This window comes from Schistocerca gregaria, chromosome 1 (assembly GCF_023897955.1).
Source record: "Schistocerca gregaria isolate iqSchGreg1 chromosome 1, iqSchGreg1.2, whole genome shotgun sequence".
Taxonomy (NCBI): Eukaryota; Metazoa; Arthropoda; class Insecta; order Orthoptera; family Acrididae; genus Schistocerca; species Schistocerca gregaria.
Genome location: NC_064920.1, coordinates 230909180 through 230933016, shown reverse-complemented (window position 1 = coordinate 230933016; position 23837 = coordinate 230909180). Strand labels below are relative to the sequence as shown.

Here is a 23837-nt window from a genome sequence, read left to right as displayed (position 1 = left end):
CGCCGCGAAAACATGCATTTATACATGAGTGATGTAATTTCTGTCTCCTATTTACTTGGTTCAGTCACATAAATGTGACCACCCCGTATGTCCGACGTCAACGTGTAATAACCACTCACAGACGGTAGGCGGCAGCACTAGCAGTGAGAGCAATATAAAACGTGTCCGGTGGATGGCCAAAACAATGTAGTCGTTGTTAATTTACCTGGCGTCCGAAACAGCCTGATCATTGACTTTCGGGGCAAGAGTGGAAACATTTCCGAAACGGCTATGTTTGAAAATCGTTCGTGCTATCGAAAACATTGTTGCACCGTGGTCCGTAGATGACAGGGGTGAACTACGCCTGAGGAGGAGTGTACGGGCGAGTAGACGTGCAGTTACTGAGCAATAGGCGGCCCAGATTAATCAAGGGGCTACGAACAGTGTCTCCTCAACGACTACGAACGTTGCAGTGACAGGCATCCCCAGCATCATCCTGGTTCTTGCACCGCTGCTGATAGCTGTTCATGGGCGACCAAGGCTGCTGGAATTTGCACCTCTTCATCACTATCGAAGTAAAGTCTTCGAATGTGTTCTTTAAGTTTTGGAATCAGATGAAAATCGGATGGGGTAAAGCCGGGACGGTATGGAGGATGATGGATGACCGTGAACACAAGGCGTCGGATTTGTTGCAGATGTCGCAGCTCTCGCGTCGGGCATTGTCATGCTGAAGGAGAGAGTGCTGCAACTTTTGTTTTATTTAAAAATCTTTAACAGTTTTCACACAAAAAATTCTTGTCCTTTCCGAACCTGTGCTTTGTCTGTAATGATCTCGCTATTGACGAGACGTTAAAACCCAATTTTCACTTCCTCTTAGCACCAGGGAGTACCCCATATGGAAATTACGTTAGTATGGCGTACTCTCAGATATATGGTATTCTGAAATAACTTATGTATAATGTCCATGTGGCAACGGCCTTGCCACAGTGGATACACCGGTTCCCGCGAGATTACCGAAGTTAAGTGTTGTCGGACGTGGACGGCACTTGGGTGGGTGACCATCCAGGCCGCAATGCACTGTTGCCATTTTTCGGGGTGCACTCAGCCTCGTGATGCCAATTGAGGAGCTACTCGACCGAATAGTAGCGGCTTCGGTCAAGAATACCTTCATATCGACCGGGAGAGCGGTGTGCTGACCCCACGCCCCTCCTATCTGCATCCTCACTGAGGATGACACGGCGGTCGGATGGTCCCAGTAGGCCACTCGTGGCCTGAAGACAATGTGGAAATAATGTTCCTGTGTACTCAGATGACAAAACTCTTGGGATAACTCCTAATATCGTGTCGAACCTCCTTTTGCACGCCGTAGTGAAGCAACTCGATGGGACATGGACTAAATGAGTCTATGGATTTCCGCTGAAGAAATATTGAGCCATGCTGACTCTATAGCCGCCCATAATGGCGAAAGTATTGCTGGTACCGGATTTTTTGCACGAACTGACCTCTGTGTTATGTCTCGTAAATGTTCGGCGGAATCCATCTCGGGCGCTGCGGATGGCCAGATCACTCGCTCGAATTGTCCAGAGTATTCTTCATACCTACCGGCCATAATTGTGGCTCTTTGACATGGCGCATTGTCATCCACGAAAATTCCATCCTTGTTTGCGAATATGAGGTCCACGAATAGCTGGGAATGGTCCAGTAGCCGACCATTTACAGTCAAGAACCCAACCCATTACATGTAAACACAGCCCATACCATTACGGAGTCACCACCATCTTGCACACTGCTTTATTGACATCTTGCGTCCATGGCTTTCTAGGGTCTACGCCACACCCGAATCCTACCATCTGAAATCGGTATTCATTTGAACAGGTCACAGTTTTGCAATCGTCGAAGATCCAACCGATATGGTCACGAGCACAGGATAGGCGCTGCAAGCGATGTCGTGCTGCCTGAAAAGTAACTCTCGTCGGTAGTCTGCTGCCATACCCTATTATCGTCAAATTTCGCTGCAATGTCATAACGCATACGTCCCACATCAATTTATGTGATGAATTCACGCAGTGTTGCTTGTCTGACAACTCTGCGCAACCGGCTCTGCTCTCGGTCGTTAAGTGAAGGCCGTCGGCCACTGCATTCTCCGTTGTGAGAGGCAACGCGTGAAATGTGGTATTATCGGAACACACTTGACGCTGTGGATCTCTCAATACTGAGTTCCCTAACAATTTTCTGGAACTGAATGTTCTGTGCGTCTGTCCCCAACTACCATCGCGAATGCAGAATCTGTTAATCCCTATCGTGCGGCCATAATTATATCAGATACCTTTTCACATGAATCATCTGAGTACAAATGACAGCTCCACCAATGTCCATTATCATTATCCGGGTTGTTATCCCGTGGTCGGTTGATGAATTCTCTGTCAATTCCCAAGGTTTCGTCCCCGTCTGCGGGTCATATTCAAGGGGGTCTGTAGTTCGATGGAAGGTCCAACACACCCACTCGCTCGCTACTGACTGCCGCTGAATTCCGTGTCCGCGCGCTCCCGCACCGCGGCGTGACGTCACGCGTTTTGAAAACGTCAGTGCATTGGCCGCTGTCCGTAATTTACAAGCCCACCAGGAAGATACAGGAATACCTTCAGCCTGCCAAGGACGCTCGCAAACCATTGGAAAAAGCTGGAGTGTATAGGAACCCATGCAGCTGTGGAGATGTTTATGTGAGTACCACTAAAAGAACTGTTTCAAAACGTTTGGAAGAGCACAAGGGCAATTGTAGAAGAGGAGAAACGGGACGATCAGCTGTTGCGGAGCATGCTTTTCAGCCAGGTAACCACCATATTCGTTTCAAGTAGACGCAAGTACTAGCGGCCACAATCCGATATTACGAAAGGCTCTACAGGGAGGTAATCGAAATCACCAAACATTCTAGTAATTTCATTCGAAAGGAGGAGGGCGTGAAATTAAACGGTATATGGATGCCGGTGTTGAAGAAGATGTGTACCACGCGTCCACCACTGGGAGATGGCAACGGCGTTCGACAGCAGCGGACCTTCCATGTTTTCATCTACATCTACATGATTACTCTGGAATTCACATTTAAGTGCTTGGCAGAGGATTCATCGGACCACAATCATACTATCTCCCTACCATTCCGCTCCCGAACTGCGCGCAGGGTTAACGAACATCTAAACCTTTATGTTCGAGCTCTGATTTCCCTTATTTTATTTTTATGATCATTCCTACCTATGTAGGTTGGGCTCAACAAAATATTTTCGCATTCGGAAGAGAAAGCTGGTGACTGAAATTTCGTAAATAGATCTCACCGCGACGAAAAACGTCTTTGCTTTAATGACTTCCATCCCAACTAACGTATCGTATCTGCCACACTCTCTCCCGTATTACGTGATAATACAAAACGAGATGCCCCTTTTTACACCCTTTCGATGTCCTCCGTCAATCCCACCTGGTAAGGATCCCACACCGTGCAGCAATATTCTAACAGAGGAGGAACGAGTGTAGTGTAAGCTGTCTCTTTAGTGGACTTCTTGCATCTTCTAAGTGTCCTGCCAATGAAACGCCTTCCCCACAATATTATCTATGTGGTCTTTCCAACTGAAGTTGTTCGTAATTTTAACACCCAGGTACTTAGTTGAATTGACAGCCATGAGAATTGTACTATTTATCGAGCAATCGAATTCCAACGGATTTCTTTTGGAACTCACGTGGATCACCTCACACTTTTCGTTATTTAGCGCCAACTGCCACCTGCCACGTGACGTCAGGCCGCGGCGCGGGAGCGCGCGGACACCGAATTTAGTAGTCAGTAGCGAGCCAGTGGGTGTGTTGGACCTTCCATCGAGCTACAGACCCCCCCCTGAAGATATCCCCCGCAGACGGGGACGAAACGTTGGGAATTGACCCAGAATTCATCAACCGACCACGGCATAACAACCCGGATAATTATAATGGACATGACATTTCCGGCCGTGAAAGTCTACATTTTAGTAGCTCCACCAATGCACTGCCTTTTTATACATTGTGTACGCGATGCTACCGCTATCTTCATATGTGCATATCGCTATGGCATTACATTTGACACCTAGTGTATTTTAAATTATGAATTTATTGAAACACCAGTTTACGTAGTGGTCTAGGGACAGCACACAGAAGCCTGCCAGTCTCGACACGAATGAAGCTAATGTAGCGCACGGTGTGTTGCAGGCCCTGCACTCAGTGGATCGCTGGTGAAGAGCATCGGCTTCGAATGGATGCTGTTCGGCATCGCCATCTTGAACTTCATGTACGCGCCGCTCATGTACCTGCTGAAGAGCCCGCCGACCAAGGAGGAGAAGCGGGTAACGTATGGTCCCGTCCCCTACCGCCGCCACCGCTCCAGCTGCTGAACGCGAAGAAGGCGCGTCGTGCGGTGTCAGATCTTAATTCCGACTAGGGAGTGGGCGGGTCGCTTTCATACTGTTACCGGTGGATGAAGAAGTACCAGCGGACAGCGAATGCATTGTCAATACGTGATACCGCTAGTAGTCGAATGTGTGAAATTTGCTGGCGCCAGATATAGGACAGCATCTAACATCCTGTACGATCTTCTGTGCCTCAAGATGTACAGCAACTCAGTACAACAAAACTCTTGTACTCGTAGGAAATCGCAGCAGTCTGAAAAGGAGGGTGAGGAAGGAAATGGAAAGGATGGGCGGGAAACTTGTGTCATCCAACAGCACGGGGCATTATGGTAATGCAACGGCGGGGGTTGAAAATTCGTGCCGGGCCGGGACTCGAACCCGGATGCTCCACTTCTCTAGAGCGTTTCCCTGAACCGTCTCGGCCATCCGGACACGCTTTCCGTTCGACCGAAATTCTGAACTTATAACACGCTGCGATGCAGGTTCCGTCGTCCATTAACCCCCTGTTCGGAAGTTATTGATACCTATAGGATGAATTTAGTACTTCCGTATTGAAACTAATTTCAAGGGGTCGTCGCTCTTACAGATATATACATATATCCGAGAGGTATCTCTTCTGCAGGACACAGATGACAGGCGCTGAAAAGTTCTGTGCACGAACTTTTCCGATACGTGTTTCACAGATTTCTCAAATTTTACTTTAGACTTATCTGCGTATAAATTGCAAATTATCTTTGGATGATGACATATCGAATTTGTAAGCGAAGGCTTCACCATGTGTTGTTACAGTCAGTAAAATTCTTCTGCTTATGTTACCGCTTTGTGAATGTGTGAAATTCCCCGACGTTTCGCCCACTGTTGCAAATGGACGGCCTTAGGGTGTCTTTCATCAGTTAGGAGAAACGGTTGAGGGTGTCTTTCCTAACAGGAAAAACACCCTGAGGGGGCCATTTACAACAGTGGCCAGAAAGTACGGTCTCATACCCTGAAGATTCATTGACTGACATAGTTCATTGTTTAGGGACAATTGCTTTCATCTCTAAATTATAGGGAAACCCTTACGCGGTTACACATGGTCGCTTATAAGTTGAGAAATGCAATCTCTCTTTAGAATAGCTTTTTTTCTCACCAGAAGTACCAAGTATTTGCTAAGGTGTAACAGTGTTTGACATATCTTGTTATAATATGCAGATCATGGCTTGATGAATCTACATTTCACCTACACCGCACCATCAGCTGGAACCGACCAAAGTTGTAACGTACGTTCACCAACAAGTCTGTCTTACAATCTCTCCTCAAATTTAGATACGGTGCACTACAACTTATCTGTTAATTAAATGATTCAGGTCCCATCATGAAGCATTTGACCATTATTCTGCTCATGTAATGTGGTGATGCCATCAAATTCCACCTTTGTCATTGTGGTCGGAGCTAAAAATAACATTTGAAATAGACTGTGTCATGCAGTTCTCAATAAACGCAAGTGAAAAGATTATTTTTTTATTCCTCATGAAGGATTCTTGGTGGGTTATTTAAGGCTATACTTCGTTAGCACCCAAAATATTTCTGTAAAATTCTGGACGGCTGAACGTCAGGCAGTAAGGGCGTGTCACCTCCTGCAGTGGTCATTTTATTCTTATCAAAACTGGGAATCGGAACACCTATCGACAGAAGCTCATATTCGTAGCGTTATGAGCTCACGGTCTCCACAAGCATTAAAAGTCTGTTACAGGAATTTAGAATCACCTTCATATAGCACAAAGTTAATTTACATCACATATTTTTCCGACATGAAAGCATGACTGTAAAATTCTGAAAAATACGTTGAACCTGATGGCGAGGAGTATGTGCTATAAGATATATCTCTTGCCAACGAGGGGTATAATTTTGGCCACTGAAGTTCGAAGCAGCGTCCGAAAAGTACTGCTCAAGATGTTTATATCAAAAATATGAGTACCTGTTCCCTGACAACACGAATAAATGGCGCCATCATTTAGAGGATTTATTACTTAGAGCTGTTGGACACGTGCTGTTTCAGCAGCTTTTGAGCAGGAAGCCTACACAAACACGATAGTGATAAAATCTGAAATGAAACGGAAACAGAAAATACGAGTGTTTCTCTTATATATGCTGTCGTAACTCAAGCATTTCAAATCGCTATTGGACGGTAATCGAAAATTAATGCTTGGACTACTTCGTCACAGACTCTGCTGTCGTATTAGGGGAGACATTGGCGTATTTGGTTTATTTACAGGCATCTCTTGCTTGTTTATCACTTTTTTGTACAGTACTTTGTGTTATTTTTATTTTAATAGAAATTTATTTGTTCCTATGTACAGTTTTTGTTTTAATTACTCTTTTTTATTTGTATTTTGTACATATTTGTTTGTTTTGTTAATAAAGTTTAATTTTATTTTTAACTGTTTATCATATCTCTCACTCTTTTGTGTCTCACCAGGAAGTATCAAATTGCACTAGCCTTCGCTGTTCAACAACTACTTCCACGTAATCTAGGATGTAATTTTCTTAAAAACCGCCATCAGCACAACAGCTAAGGAGAAGAACAGACATAAACAAAAGGCTTTTCAGAGAACGTCTCGCCTACCTTAGCAGATGGATAGCTGCAATTTTTGCTCAGTGCATTCACAGTGACACATTAAGACGTAGTACTTCTATTTATTTTCAGTCTTGCTCGTGCTTCAAGAAACAACGAGCGCTTAAGAAACATGCACTTAAAAAACTTTCCATGAGGTTCACACAAATTAAATATAGTAAATCAACTTCAAGCTCTGGTGAACATGAATCATTACTTCTCGAGAGTATTTCACTTACAAATATCACAGACAAGATTATTATAAATGCATGGATCGAATAGAGAGTGCAGGGTGACAACAAAAACCCCGTTACCTCCTTTAAACATGTTAAGCATTGTATTATTTTTACTAAATATTTGTTAAATATTCAACCTCTTTCAGAAAAAATACTAATTACTACGTCCCACAGGAGGATTTAACTGTCCCGTCGTTCTACGAACACAAAATAATTCAGAGCCAGGTTAAGTGCGATATTTTTCGCAGCATCACTGGAGGAATCCGTTGGAATATCAGCCTGACAGTATCGTCTAAGTCATTAGTCGTTGCGTGCTGTTTCTGTACAACAATTCTGTTGATAGAATCTCAGAGCGAACTGTCATGTCTTATGCACCGCTAATCCAGCGATCTGTGAGAACCTCATTTAGAATTCCCACATCAAAATAGCAAAATAAGAAGCACACCATCTGTCTGAAACCAGCGGTCCTCTCTAACTCCTTGGTCTTGTAACAGGGGTGTGAAAAGGTCCTTAACATCTGAAGAAATTGATGTTCGTTGGCGGTACCATCAAAAAAATATGGACTCTAAAGTTGTCTGTTATCGAAGCCGCCCATAACATAACTTGGGAAAGGTTGTTTTCTTCCTCATCATAACAATATTGGTTCTGCTTTGACCAAAATACGATCGGGAGCTCCGGTGAATGGCAAGTTCATCGCTAAAAAATACTTTGCCACACTTCGGAATGTTGTTCAAAGACCTTTAGTCGTAGAACACAAGTGTCTTACCTTCGTCTCAAATTCCTGTCCGACAACTGCCGAGCATAAGATGATCGATAACCGGTACCTTGAAGTCGTCATATTTTTTCGCGAATTTGAGCAAGACACACGAAGTTCCGCTGATTTTTCCGAGTCGGATTCATTGATGAGTTTTTTCACAAATGCCGCGATATCTCCGCATTATTCCTCTCTTGTTGATGCCCGATTATTTCTTAGTTTATCCTGTACACTATCGGCAGGAAAAAGTCTTTGTTCCCACTGAAGAAGTGTTCTCTTTGGAGATGGTTCACGACCGATCGAATCTGGAAGTTCGTTCGCACTTGTTCCAAAGACTGTCCAAATCATGGCCTTCCACGGAGGTGCTCGCTGTTATACCCTCTAAAAAGCTACCGTCACTGGTGTCCGCCATTGTTTAAGTAATCTGCAGCAGACAACTGACTACAGTGTGAGGTCACCTCAATGCAAGTTTGCTATATCGTACATATATCCACCTTTCTGGGAGGTGACGGAACTTTTGCCACAGGAACTGAAAAAATTATTTACTCCATCAAAATCAATACTACCGGTTCCGAACAAATGAATAGTATGAATACTAAATTTCTTAAGCTGAGACATGGCTTAACTCGATTCAGTTTTCTCCCCAACAATTCGAAACCCATATATATCCACAACCCACCAGAAACTGTCTCCAAATTTCTTTAGGCAGATGATACACTCCAAGACAAGAAATAAAAAGGGGACGGCTATCGGTAGATTCGATGTACATATACAGACGAACAAAAGATTACAGTTTCAGAAAAACTGAATGATTTATTCAAAAGACGAGCTCCATAAAATGATCAAATTACTCTGGGTTCTTAGCCGTATGATGGCCGACACTCACGCTGGTATCACACCACTGTCCAGGGCATCTTCAGATATGTCTGCGCTGATAATATGGCCTCAATCCAAAGCGGGGATTATCACTGAAGACACTGCTACTTCAGTCAATAACCAGGCCGAAGACGTGTCTGTAAATGCCCTGGACAGCGGTGGGATACGAACCTGGGTGTCTCCCTCCATGCGGCCCCGCAGCCAGGAGTGATCGTCTGTGGCGCCGTTTCTTTTCATAGTAGGAACCCTTTTCACAGTCATCCGCAGCGCGCTTACAGCACACCTGTACGTCGGCGACATTCTACGCTCCATTTTGCTGCCGTTCATGGCAAGACTTCCTGGGTCTACGATAATGCCCCCACGGACACGGCGAGAGTTTCTACTGCGTGTCTTCGTGCTTTCCAAACCCTACCTTGGCCATCAAGGTCACCGGAGCTCTGCTCAAGTGAGAACGTTAGGAGCATTATGGGCAGGGATCTCCAAATAGCACGGGATTTTGACTATCAAACACACCAATTGGAGAGACTTTGGCACGATGTTCCTTAGGAGGACATTCAACAACTCTATCAGCCAATGACAAGCCGAATTAAGTGTTTGCATGAGGGCCAGGAGGGGACCAACGCATTGTGGATGAGCCGCCCCGCTTAACCCGCAGGACAGGACAGGTAGTTTAAATTGTGGAAAGGAGCCACAATAAAGGGCTGTCAGTTACAATCGAACATATAACTTTATTATTTGATCAAACACTACAAGAGCATAAAATTTGTTTTAAGCACACAGCTTTAATCTTTGGGACTTAATTACCGGCCAATAACTTAAAACGCAAGCATAATCAGAAATTTAAAATCGAAGCCTTATCTTATGACAGTTGTTTATTTAGGCTGAAGGCCCACGGAAACTGAGATTTTTAGAGCAAAAAATTTGAATTCAAAATCGGCTGAAAGCCCAACACTTAAAATTCAACAACATTAAAACGTTTACAATGCCAAAGGTCTTACGTAAAACATATTTAGGCTGAAGGTCTTAAGAGCAAAACAGCTGAAACTAAAAATCGGATGAAGGCCCAACACTTAAAAAAGATCTTACGTAAAACAGTTCTTTAAATTAGGCTGAAGGCCTAAAGAATCTTACGCCTTAAGGGCACAACAACGTTAATTTTTTTTTAAATCGTCTAGAAGCCATACAAGTACAAACAAGAAGAACAAATTCAAAAAAGGCAGTACACCCAAGGGTGCTCAGATGTTGGAGGGTCCGCCTGGAATTCAATCACTAACACTCGCTTAGGTGAGACAGGCAGTCGGGCCAGCCATTCACGATCCGACGATAACCCAACTGACAGACGGTCAACGGATCAAGCGACAGTGAGACAGGCAGTCTGGCCAGCCATTCACGATCCGACGATAACCCAACCGACAGACAGTCAACGGACCAAGCGACAGGATAACTGATCTTTCGTGTCCGGGATCGGTGAGCCACAGAACTCGTAGCAATGGGAACAGCGCGTGCACGCCGCTACGCCACGAGCAGACAAGCGCCACGGAGACCTCCTCGCTGCTCCACGCCAACCGACCAACTGCCCAGGCCAGGAAACGGTGAAAGGATCAAATATACGTCGGCCCATGAGACGACCAAGCAACGATCGGCCCGCTCCAGTCTCCCTCCGTCGGACGGTTCATGTGTGTTGCCTGCACCCGGCGAGCACTGGCTGTCGGCGCTTCAGCGGCGCTCCGTCCCGCGACTTCACTGCTGCTGCGTCCCGACTGCACTGTTCGTCCGTCTCCAAGTCAGACACAGGACGACTCGGAAATACTATCGGTCGCTCCGAAGATGGTACGACAGTGCACTTATCGATACGCTGTGCTGCTGCCGCTCACGGGCAAGTAAGGCAGGAAGTTAGTAACACCAGTAAATGGAATAAGAAAACGAGGTGGCAGTACAGTAATAGAAGGTGACAAAAACACGAACCGTGCACGGCTCAGTGGACTTCCTCATTTTATGAAGCTGTTCCTCTTGAATAAATCATCCTATTTTTGATATTTTTATTGTTTCTTTTTCTGTATGTATACATCACATCTGCAGATTTTCGTCCCATTCGTATAATTCCTCAGTTTTTTTGTGGACATGCCTAGTGGTCCAACGGAACAGTCTCTCAGAGGTCGAATAAAGATCTGCCAGTGTGTCGCAAGAATTTCAGGAGGTAGAAATTAAAACCAAACTCACTGGAGACAGAAGTTACAGCGTTCCACCTGAGAAAAGAATTCGCATGGTGCTGTCCGCTGGCCGTGTTAGTAGACAGTATATTACAATGCAACAGCAAACGAAAGAACCTGGGCATTACTTTGCATGGATCACTTAAGTAGCAGTACCAATATTTCCGAAAGTGAAGAGCCACAATAATTTATTGCAAGAGCTAATTGGGACTTAGTTGGAAGACGACGTAAATACTCATGGAACAGCACCACTTGGTCTTTAATTTGTTCATCACCTGAACATATTCCGCCCCCGGTAGCTGAATGGTCAGCGTGACGGATTGTCAGTCCTCTGGGACCGGGTTCGATTCCCGGCTGGGTCGGGGAATTTTCTCCGCCCAGGGACTGACTGGGTGTTGTCCTGTCCTCATCATCATCCTATCATCCCCATTAACTGCAGGTCGACGAAGTGGAGTCAACTTGAAAGACCGGCACTCGGCGATCGGCTGCCCGACTGGGGCCCTAGCCATATGATAACATAAAATCTGAACATAGTTCAACTGAATAGCGTAATAGTCGTAGTGCCCAAACGAGCGTATATGTATTCAGTGTAGACAGTCTGCGCGCAGTGTATCTGATACCCTTCTTACGCTTGCATAGGGTTCCTAGTGCTAAGTAACATCGCTCCATCTCACGTAAGAAGGCAGTAAGTTCTTGCTCGATTGGGGACAAGAATACAGAAGAATTAGTATCTCGTCATTCACTATATTATCCAAAAAGGCTCTGTAAACAGATTGAAATTACGTCAAAAATCAAGCTAGCAGTAAAGCAGTTAAGTGGCTGGAAATCTTGGCCATTAATCTTTGATTTCTTTTGTTTGTTTAAGTGACTGTTTCTAATTCCTTTATCTGAAATTGTTAACGTGCTTCTTGACTGTTCAAGAGCATCAAACACTAGGAACGCCTTATATACAAGGTGATTCAGCTGCCTCTACGTGTAGGTTTCATGCAACTAACAACACCTTCAAAACCCGCGTGTGACACTTTCATATTCTATCACCCGCTACGTGCAAACTATTAGTCCTACACAAAAAAATTAACAAGACCTTTTTGTAGGAAATTTAATGCAGTTAAATTCCGTACCGGGATACATTTTCGTTGGAGGCCATGTTTTTCGAGTTATTCAAGAAAATCGCATTTTAAGCTTACTTTTGAACGCTTTTCTTTAATAATTTGAAACTTACAGCCACTAGTGAGAACATATTCCAGCACAAAATTTAACTGCATTAAATTTGCTACAAAAAGCTGAGTTTCATGTTTTCTGTAGAACTAATAGTTTGTGTGTAGCGAGTGAGAGAATATGAAAAGCTCACACTTGGTTTTCGAAAGCACTCCAAATTGCCTAGAGCCCATAGGTTGTGGCAGCTCAACCATCCTGTTCAGTCCATTTAAAGTAATCAAATTCCTCCGCTTCATTTAGTGTGCTGTGAGAACTGATCATTAATTTATTTTCTCCAAAGATTTACTATTCCGTTGTCAACTACCTCGCAGCAGACGATAAATTTACTCACATTACACACAGGTCGATAGTGAAGAAATGGAAATACCGTGACTATCACCCGGTGATGATCCACAGCTTATCTAAGAAAATAGTTAAACAGAACATAAAACAATCGTGAGGTTCACTCATCAGATAATTTCTGACTGGCCTCTTTAATGGTATTGGATTTTACAAAGAACTTGAGATGCCAGTGACGTACTTTAAAACACATGGGTTTCTTCAGCCGGGGAAGCAAAAAATTTGTGGAATCTTAGAAAGTATGCAATTATTCACATATGAAATATAGAATGCAGACCAGAAATATCTTTGCTCATAATTGATTAATTAGCAAAAGAAAAAAACATAGCTTCCCTGCTGATAGTCTACTAACAATGGTGTGGATGACAGATCATGTTTCACTCAGTCCGTTACTTGTTGTGGGACGGCAGGCAATAATTTGGAGGGTTTACGATGTACTTGGTGCACAGTACGGCAATCCTTCGTTACGGTGGTCAGACGTGACACATTGGAACCTTTATCATGCATAGACCTGCCATAACGTTCCCATGAAATCCAACATCGGGCTGCGGTTACATCTGACTGCCCCAGAAACCAGCGCATAATCCTTGGATCCCACAAATACAGGTCCTAAATCCAGCACATCGAAAGCAGAGATTGTAATTTGTACGCGGTTCTAGGCGCTCAGTCCGGAACCGCGCGACTGCTACGGTCGCAGGTCAAAACCTGCCTCGGGCATGGATGTGTGTGATGTCCTTAGGTTAGTTAGGTTTAAGTAGTTCTAAGTGCTAGGGAACTGATGACCACAAATGTTAAGTCCCATAGTGCTCAGAGCCATTTGAACCATTTTTTTTTTTTTTTTTTTGTAATTTGTAAGCTAACTCTGTAACACTAAACATAGTAGGATACAATCATTCTACGAGAATGTGAAAATTACGGCAACACGAAATGTCCAGTCCAGCTGCGAATATACGCTGCATGACAAAAATAGTGAAGCATTCAAATGACATGGTCGGAATTCAGAGTAATTTCGTACACGTACACAGTACTGGCAGACCTCTTCGGGTCGAGGGTCGCCAATTCTAACGATTCTATGCCGTTTCGGCCGTAAAACGATGTGACATGGTTCTAGTCGTGAGCTTTCCTGCTACTCGTCAGTAAGCGCGGTTGTGCGGTTTTGTTTCGTTTAGCTTTGCCTACGTTGAGTAAGGACTTTACATTAGACTGTAGTTGTTCAGTGACCACGAACTTTTCTGTGAAGTGAGTTGGAGGAAGGAGTTTCCATTTGTATTAAGAACTCATACAAAATACACCTTCTGACTATGAATCATTAGCATTTGGAAGCTTGTACTTTAGAAATAGAACTGACAGGAAGTTCATACTAATAGTCGCGATACACTGGGCTCCATCTGATGATGGCATTATTAAAGTTTTTTTTACATCCAAACAGAACGACGTACAGTAATATTAATTGGAGATTTTAATATAAGGGTTTGCGTTGCATCTATTACACAGCAATAACACTCAAGTTCTTTGGTTCCCGGGTTCGATTCCCGGCGGGGTCAGGGATTTTCTCTGCCTCGTGATGGCTGGGTGTTGTGTGATGTCCTTAGGTCAGTTAGGTTTAAGTAGTTCTAAGTTCTAGGGGACTGATGACCATCGATGTTAAGTCCCACAGTGCTCAGAGCCATTTGAACCATTTTTTTTTCAAGTCCTTTGTCATTTCATGTAATCTAACTCTCCCTCACAAAATTGTAACAAAAGGAGTGGTACTCACCAGTGCTTCTATTGACAACGTTTCTATAGACACATCGAGGCTGGAAAATAATTTGCGTAAATACTTCATGCTAAACTTTAATACTAATGGAAGATGTACTCAGTTAACATGGCGTCAGTGAAAAACGTAATGTATTTTTCAGATAAACCTACAGCTCCGAAGAAAAATGTTTCAAAACACATTTGATAAATTGTAAGTCTTGTTTATTTTAAATTTAATTTTTATACGTATTCGTGGGGATACGAAGACGCCTGAAACTGCTGTTGAACATTGTAATTTACTTTTCATAGCAGAGCTTCTAGACACGGTGGCGTTCATTATGCTGATCGAAGTTGCGTGGAAAGCCGTTCGTGTTTGGGGTGTCAAGGCGAGCTACCTATTGCAGACGATATCACATGCGACGGATCGCTGCAATTCGTCGCTCGTGTGTGTGGCTCTCTTAACAGTGAATACCGGACTTCTAAGGAAGCAGCAGCAGCTAGTATATAATAGCACAGCTTTGCTCCAATGTTATTCCTATCGAAATTCTTATTTACTCTTACGGTAACTTTATAAAATACTGCCAGTATTGCAATTTGGTTCGTAATAGTTAAAAATGCAACCATTTACTTTTATTTATTAAAACAGTCTTTTCTGCTATCGATCATTCCTTCCTGTTGTTCTAAGATTTGATTGACATAGTGAATAACGAACCGTTACGAACCGTTGGTTCGTCGAGCTGGCCCGTCACTGAGGTCTACCAAACATCTTTTCCACAATTCTGATGTCTGTGCCACGTCAGCTTATAGCAGCACTAGTAACTTCATCGTTCCTCACACCCCCATTCTGAGGGGTGTCAGAAGAGAAGTGGCCCGTTTCTAACGATCCAGTTCTGTGCTGTACTAATTGGCATCATTAGCAGTGCGCTGCTAATGAGAACCTTCTTGGTAGCTTGTAGGAAACACGTTCAGTGCATATACAGTATGAAATACTAAAGGTGCAGTGTAAGTGCCAGAGGAATCAACATCCTTCATGCAAACGTGAAATGGTCCGTGAAGTATGACTGTAGCATTATTAAAAGTACTCTGTTACCTGCCATTATCTAGGGAATGACTCACTATATTTTTACTCTTTTCATTTGATCTTCTTTCAACAGGTTTAAAGTATCCATCATAATGAAGTGACACGTAGTTTTCATGTCCGGGAAAGACTCAATGCGTGGGAAAAAATATTCATTGCATTCTTATTACGTAGAAAGTTCCCTTTTGGCTCATGCTTCTTTCACTGTTATTTTATTTCTAATTAGCGCCACGACTTCGACAAAATTATGGAAACACCGCGATAAATGTATGCTTGAACATAAATTCAGATGCTAGCCAAGCTTACAGGTTGCGCTGCTGTATTTGACAACGAACGGCATTTATGCAAAGTCCTCAATGCAAGTATCAGTCTTGGTCACAATACTGTTCTGTGTAGTTGTGAGTGCATTATGTGAATTCGATAGTGGACAAATCGTTGGTGTTCGAATATTGGCTGCTCCGTAACCAAGGCAGGCGAAGTGTTCAGTGTTTCAAAAAACACCGTATCGAAGACTTATACCGCATACAGATAAAGCCGAAAACCATTATCCGCTAAGTCACAACACCGACGAAGGAGACTGTTGAGTGATCATGACACAGGGTCATTAAAGAGGATGGTGACGAAAAGCTAGAGGACGACAGCTACAGAGGTCACTGCAGAACTGAATGTCGTACTCGCGAAACCTGTCAGTACTAAGACAACACGAGAGGAGCACCACTGACACAGATGCTCGTAATACCTATACTTGGTTCCGAAGCCATAAAACCTGGACTGTGAAGCAATGAGAGAACGTCATTTGGTCGAATGAGGCTTGTTTCACATTGTTTCCAACTTCTGACCGACTTTACGTGCCAAGAGTGAAGCCAGTCGGGGGTTCGGTGCTGATTTGGGCAGTGGTAGTACATGGATCCCAAAGGTCCTCTGCAAGGTAGTGCTACTGCCAAGGACCATCTGAACATTTTGGCTGATCGGGTCCATCCCATGGTGCTATGTTCGTTCCCCAATGGTGTTGCTGGGTTCCAAGACGGCAGAGCCCTAGTTTACTCAACTCGCGTCGTCCAGGAGTGGTTTTGCGAGCACGAGGATGAACTGTCGCATCTCCCTGGACACCACAGTCACCAAATCTCGATATTACTGAGCCTCTGTGGTCTGCTTTCGAGACAACGATGTATGATCGCCATCCACCTCCATAAACGCTATCTGAAACTGTCACTATATTTCCGTTGAAAAACATACAGGACCTTTATTTATCCATTCTGAGAAGCCTGGAAGCTGTTTCGATTGCGTGCACCCTATTAGGCATGATAACGTGTTATGTTTTTGGTGTTTCCATTTTTTTTCAAGCCGCTGTATACTTCAGAAAATGTTATATTGAATTGGAATATACTGACTTCCAGTAAGATCTATAAAAGGTGATCTCGCTTTCCTTTAAGGATCTTATCAGTAACTACTGTCCACCCCCGGCAGCTGAGTGGTCAGCACGACAGAATGTCAATCCTAAGGGCCCAGGTTCGATTCCCGGGTGGGTCGGCGATATTCTCCGCTCAGGGACTGGCTGCTGTGTTGTCCTAAACATCATTTCTTCCCCAGCGACGCGCAAGTTGTCGAAGTAGCGTCAAATTGAAAGACTTGCACCCGGCGAACGGTCTGCCCGACGAGAGGCCCCATTCACACGACATTTATTTTAGTAACTACTGACTCATATGACTCATATTTGGGCGTTCATAAATTTCTATTTAAGAGATGAATTCCCTATTTCTTCCAGCACTATGGAAGCAACAAGATTCATTACATTCACATCTTCAAGCCGCATGAGAAGGAGTAATCAAAAGTAACTAAGCAGAATTCTAATACAGTAGAGAAAGCCTTTTATCTACATCAAATGGAACAACGAAACACAGAATCGAATGAAAATATGGATGAGATACCTATCGATATATATATCGAGCATCATCGTTTCACTAGTAGCTCAGCTCCCTAGCATTCGTGAGTTGAAAATACTAAGAACAAAAAGTTTTCTCCAGCATTGGCTATAACGTAGCGCGTGCAGGAGAAATTTTAGCCTTTCAATTATGCGAAATCATCCAGGATGCGTAGTTTATCCAGTGTAGTTTTAAAACGGCTCCTGTTCAAAAGGCTCTGAGCACTATGGTCATCAGTCCCCTAGAACTTAGAACTACTTAAACCTAACTACATCACACAACACTCAGTCATCAAGAGGCAGAGAAAATCCGTGACCCCACCGAGAATCGAACCCGGGAACCCGGGCGCGGGAAACGAGATCGCTACCGCACGACCACGAGCTGCGGACACGGTTCTGTAAATCAGGGCTTAATCACATAAATTTCAGTATTTCAGGAACAGATAACGAAACCGGATGCCGCCCGAAACTAGCCGATGCAATCCAGTGGCTCTGAAATCCGGTTGTGTAATTCGTACCCAGCAGATAACAGCATATTTGGAATAAGAACGGTAGTTCACGCTGAATCACTGCGAGACTACAGAAGGAGTAGACGACTTTCTAAAATATCGTCAGCTGTTTGCTTACCAGAGAAAATGCCATAGACGACTATTGGCCGACTGGAAGCAGGACAGAGGCAGAAAAGGCCACTTGGTTAGGTGATAATTGCGGCAATAACATCTAACCACATCTTCGTCACCTAGAATTTTTGTCCTGTGGTAAGCAATGTCCACCACACTTGCTGATCAAGGTTTTTTGTGGTTGTAAGGAACTACGACGCGGTGGGATAGTCGATTTCACCTACTGCAGCATGTTTTCTATCACTTGTCTCTCCCCCTTAAAAGGCGCATGGCCACGTACCACTAAAGCGAGGCCACTCACTGTAGGAAAACTTCGCATTCTACATCACTTGATATCGCGCAGACTCCTTACCCGTTATATTTCCTGTTACACAAGTACCTTAATAGTCTTCATCAGCAGCAGCATTCGCCATTTCACTTCCAGTTCTGGATAAAGACCTCCCCTAGACTTTCACATGTATTACAGTCCTCAGCCACTCGTCCACCTTAGGTTCTTAATGTCGCCAACATGGCTCAAATGGCTCTGAGCACTATGGGACTTAACATCTTAGGTCATCAGTCCCCTAGAACTTAGAACTACTTAAACCTAAGGATATCACACACATCCATACCCGAGGCAGGATTCGAACCTGCGACCGTAGCAGTCGCGCGGTTCCGGACTGAGCGCCTAGAACCGCAAGACCACCGCGGCCGGCTCGCCAACATGACTTGATTTTTTAGGGAGCTCATTGTGCTCATGTGGGAGCGATCTAGATGATTGTAAAACAATAAACTAGTAGCCAAGATCGCAGGAATTCTTTTTATTCCATTATTATCGGTTTCGTCGAAACTAAAGCCGCCATCATCGGATCTTAGGACACATATAGATTACAACATCAAGACAGACAATGGTGGTATTAATAGTTGCCTACAACACGCAGGCCTTACAAAAGTGTCATACGTAGCACATAAGGCGTCCAAGAGAGATGACACAAGGCCAAGTTATGTATTTCTTTGTTTCCCCTAGCAATTTCCAACATTAATCTCTCCATTGCTCGCTGAGAGGGTTTCGACATCTGAATGGTTTCTCCACTGAAGCCAATGCCTCACTGCCCTAGGAACACATTGGTAACACACATTTATCGTAAATTTTCCATTTCAGACACAGTGGAAGCGTAGTTCTCAGTCTTCGATTTAAGTGACCAAAAGCACTTCAGATCATTATGAGCTCTTTTGTTTATTTCTTTTCTTGTTTGTCCAGCCGTTGTTTTCAAGCATACACGCAAAATTTTGGTTTTATTTTTGTCTGACACGGTGGACAACATTGTTCCAGAAAAAAGTGCAAAAATAACTAGTCATTCAGTTTCGATTAAGGTTTTCTAGAGATTTTTCTTGGGCATCATCCCGATATTTTCAATGCCTTTGGCACTCTCAGACAACTGGGATAATTTGGTGGAAAGATTCTCCAACAAGCTGCCCAACTTTCATGAACATGGAATAAAGCATCTGCAAAAACCGTCCTAAATACAAAGTTTCTTCAATTGTTTCTGTGATTTAATATCTTGATTGTTCAATTTTCTTTTCAATATATTTGCTTTTATTTAGTTTGTTTTCTGTAAGTTCAATTTGCAATTTGCAGGCATTTATTTGAAACCTATATTCCTTTCTGAAGTTTAGCTACCCTTGAGACAAACAGAATAATATCATCAGCGAAACGAAGATGGTTCAGATATGATCCATTAACATGTATTCATTCAATTTTTCCCAGTTTACTTATCGGAAAACTTCCCCTACCACAGCTGAGAGTAGGTTTGCTTAAGGTAACCTCCTTGCCGGTCCTCTTTGGTTTTCAACTTATAACTACCCTGATGATTTCTGAAACAAGTGAGACACATTCGAGAGTACCACGGTTCGTATCCCGTCGAACCACCCAAATTTAGATTTTCCGTAGTTTCCCTATTTAGTTTAAGGTAATTGCCAGAATGGTTTCCCTGAAAGGATAGGATCGATTTTCTGACCGATTATTTCCCAATCCGAGCTTGTGTTGCATCTGTAATGACCCCGTTGGCTACCGCATTAATCTTCCCTCCTTTCGCCCCTTCAAATGGAAATTGTAGCTTGACGTACAGTGTTCTTTACTATACACTATGTTGAATCGATGCCTTCTGTCTCTGGGGATGTTAGGACAGATTTCGCTGAAGTCAAGTCTAGACTATTCTCAGAGCTCGTGAACTCCTGACAATGTGATAGTTTATACTAACTATTCAGTTATATATCTTTATTCATACCTAGAAAATAATCTATTGCGCTCTATCAACTTCTAGAACTGACTGAAAATCAGTTGTTTTCTATCCGGTTCGTGATAATTTAAGTGAATAGCTCGTGCACTGCGGAGAGAAGACTGATAGGTCTTACTTACTATGAATAATACTGTACGTATTTTTATGTTTTGTGTGAAATACAAGAAAATAGTTCTGAGCACTATGGTACTTACCATCTCAGGTCATCAGTCACCTAGACTTAGACCTACTTAAACCTAACTAACCTAAGGACATCACACACATTCATGCCCAAGGCAGGATTCGAACCTGCGACCGTAGCAGCAGCGCGCTTCGGGACTGAAGCGCCTAGAACCGCTCGGTCACACCGGCCGGCTGTGAAATATATCTAAGTTAGTTGTGTCCTCATTAAATTATTGTTTACGTTTTATAAGGCGTAAACGTATCTTCGTCCCTCCTATCTTCCTTGTTTATTACAAGAAACAGCGTAGCCAATGTCATAGATTACTGGACTGCCCTGATGCACAGTACAATGCTGCTATGTACTACTTTATAAGTTATACAGGTAATCGATGAAGAAGTATTTGGATGTAGATTACGGTAATGGATTTCAGAACAGGTTTCTATTTCTGATCTTCAAGAGCTTCTTGGGGACACTGCTCGCTGCATATCCTTTTACTGTTCCGCCATCCGAGGCGGCTTCATTGGTTTACTCGGTAAACAAGAGTAATGCCAGCAGCCATTAGGGTCCGATACTGTCTCCATAGGCACATTTCCGATCGCGACTCTAATATTTATACAAGCGATGAGGCTCTTAAAATCATGCAGCAACTGGAATCACAGTCGTCAATAGCGTGAAATAGTAGACGCCGTAATTTCTGTGTGGATCGTGTCCTCAGTTCATGCATCAAACGAAAACTGTTGCGCCGTACAGCCACAGTCTCCAGTACGAAGTCTGAAAGTGGATTAATGCAGAACGTCCACCGAACACATGGTTTTCAGAAACATAGTAAAGACGAGGGAGGCACCAATTGAGAGGTGAGTGATGGAGGATTGTAATCTATGCTGGACAGTAACCACTGAAAAAAATAAAGGAAAAATATGAAAAGCAAATTAAAGTCCAGGAAGAAAAACTAAAAACTATACGGTTTGCATCTGACATTGTAATTCTGTCCGAGACTGCAAATGATCAGGTGAAGGGAATGGATGGTGTTTCGATTCGAAACGAGATTATATATAATGAACATCAACAAAAGTATGGCAACTATAGTAAGTGACCTGAGGCTTTCCTAACGTATAAGCTACTTCCAAGGTTCTCTGGTGTACTGACAGATCCAATCGTCGAAGGTCCAGGCTAACACTCGTTTCGCCATCATTAGGTGTTGCTGATACAATGAAGTGTCTGTCGCGTGGTGGCGTTATTTATACCTGCCGGGCCAGCCTTCGATCCTCCCCGGCCCCACGCCGTGCTCGTGCGGTGGTAAGGGGAGGTGGGAAGGGGGGGGGGGGGAGAGGAGAGGGAGATACATGCGGCTGCGGTGGTGAGGGAGAGAGTCTCAGGTGCCTACTTTCCGCCGTGTCTGTCGCATCTTGCGTCCGGGTGTCATGTTTCGTTTCGATGGAGCTTAGTATTGACTCCCATGCTTTACTCAGTTGGAAGCCCGTGTTCCTGTCGATTAAGTAATCAGACACAAGGATTTCATTCGCTTCTTTGAAAATTCATTTGTTATCCATTTTCAATGCAGACTTGTTCGGTTGTAGTAAGCGGGTGGGGCGCTTATGTTCTGCACATAGATCTTCAACAGCACGGATTGTTTGTCCAGTATAAGTTCTTCACATTCACATGGAACTTGGTACATGGCTCTGAGCACTATGAGACTTAAATTTTGAGGTCATCAGTCCCCTAGATCTTAGAACTACTTAAATCTAACTAACCTACGGACATAACACATCCATGCCCGAGGCAGGATTCGAGCCTGCGACCGTAGCGGTCGCACGGTTCCAGACTGAAGCGCCTAGAACCGCTCGGCTAAACCGGCCGGTGGAACTTGCTACACCTCCACATTTTTGAGATCCAGTTCGCCATTGTCGGTAACGATGCTCGTATTTTGGATGGCGGGTGGAAAACGCATTATGTCGTTTTTGCAGTAGTCTTCCTTCTTCGACGATCCTTTTCCAGAAAACGATATGAAAGCGGTCTTCTTATTGTCTTCTTCCGTGTTTCCGTCCTCCGTATCGTTCTTGGGGCCCTTGGTTGTTGTATCCACTCTCGTTCTCTTAAAACACTTGAATCCCATCGATGACAACATTCAGTTTGCCATGGAAGTAGAAAAGAGGCTAATTTCCTTTTCTCAACATCCTAGTCCAGTTTAGGAGCGACGGCTCGCTTGCCCACAGTGCACACAGAAAGCCATCGCATACGGATTTCTATCTCCACCTCTCCAGCTGCCACCATCCGGACCAGAAGAACAGGAGTGTGCTAAGTTCCGTGTGGATGAGGAAAAACTTATATTGGACAAACGACCCGCAGTGCTGAACATCAATGTACAGAAAATGAGCACCACATCCGCTTACTGCAGCCCAGCAAGTCTGCAATAGCATAACACTGCATTGAAAATGGACGTAAGATGAATTACCAGAAATTTACCAATAAATTTTGGGACTACATTTTTAAAGAAGCGTATGAAATCCGTTTGACATAATTTAATCAACATGGACACGGTATTCCAACTAAGCAAGGCATATGAGTCAGTACTAACCTTCATCAAAGCATAACGTCACATCCGGACGCTAGATGCGACAGGGCTGAGATCCAGTTCGCCATTGTCGGTAACGATGCTCGTATTTTGGATGGCGGGTGGACTCTCCTCCAACCCCCACCTGCCACCACCAGACTCAGCCACATACCCCCTCAAGCGCGAGCTCTGTGGGAGCCCGGCGATACCCGAACTCTGGGCCAGCGAGTATAAATACAAACAGCGCGTAGTAGACACTTCAGTCCACTGCCACCTGATGATAGCGGAATGCTTGTTCGCCGAAATATGGTGGACGTTCGACGATTGGGTCCGACTCTTCGAAATTCGAACACTGAGGGGTGAAATGGGGAATTTCGAAGCTAGACATTCGAAAATTGGTATTTGGTTTCTCGGTCAGAAATAAAGAAAAAATGTTCCAGCATTTTCGGAAATTTAACCCTATAAAGATGAAATAGTGGGAGAAAGCTTTCTTTTAAAAAAAATATATATTCATCAAAGAAATACTAAAGAATTTTTAACTTACATCTATGAACGTTGGGATTTGACTTCTCGATTACAAATGAAAAAAAAAAGTGCTTCGATGTTTTGGGAAACTGAGCACCTTAGGGGGGTGAAATAGAGGACGAGATTTTTTAAAAAATATTTTTGAACCTAAATCTATGAAAATTTAAATTTAACTTCTCAGTTGGAAAAAATACATGTATCACTGTTTTTTTGGAAATTCAACCCCTAAGGAGGCGAAATAGGGTCAGACTGATTTAATGACTCAGGATCGCCAAACCCACACCGCTAAGGATAGGAACTTGAAGATTCGAGTGGGTGTGGGTCTTATACTGGAGGC

General features: G+C 43.7%; 1 protein-coding gene across 1 annotated transcript in view; it reads left to right on the top strand.

Annotated features, from left to right (window-relative positions):
* The window catches only part of LOC126338336 (synaptic vesicular amine transporter), a 711171-nt gene that overhangs the window by 675244 nt on the left and 12090 nt on the right, over positions 1-23837 (top strand). The window contains exon 12 of the mRNA XM_050001544.1: positions 4204-4337. Coding sequence (XP_049857501.1) covers positions 4204-4337 — 134 coding nt within the window. The remainder of the gene's footprint in view (positions 1-4203; positions 4338-23837) is intronic.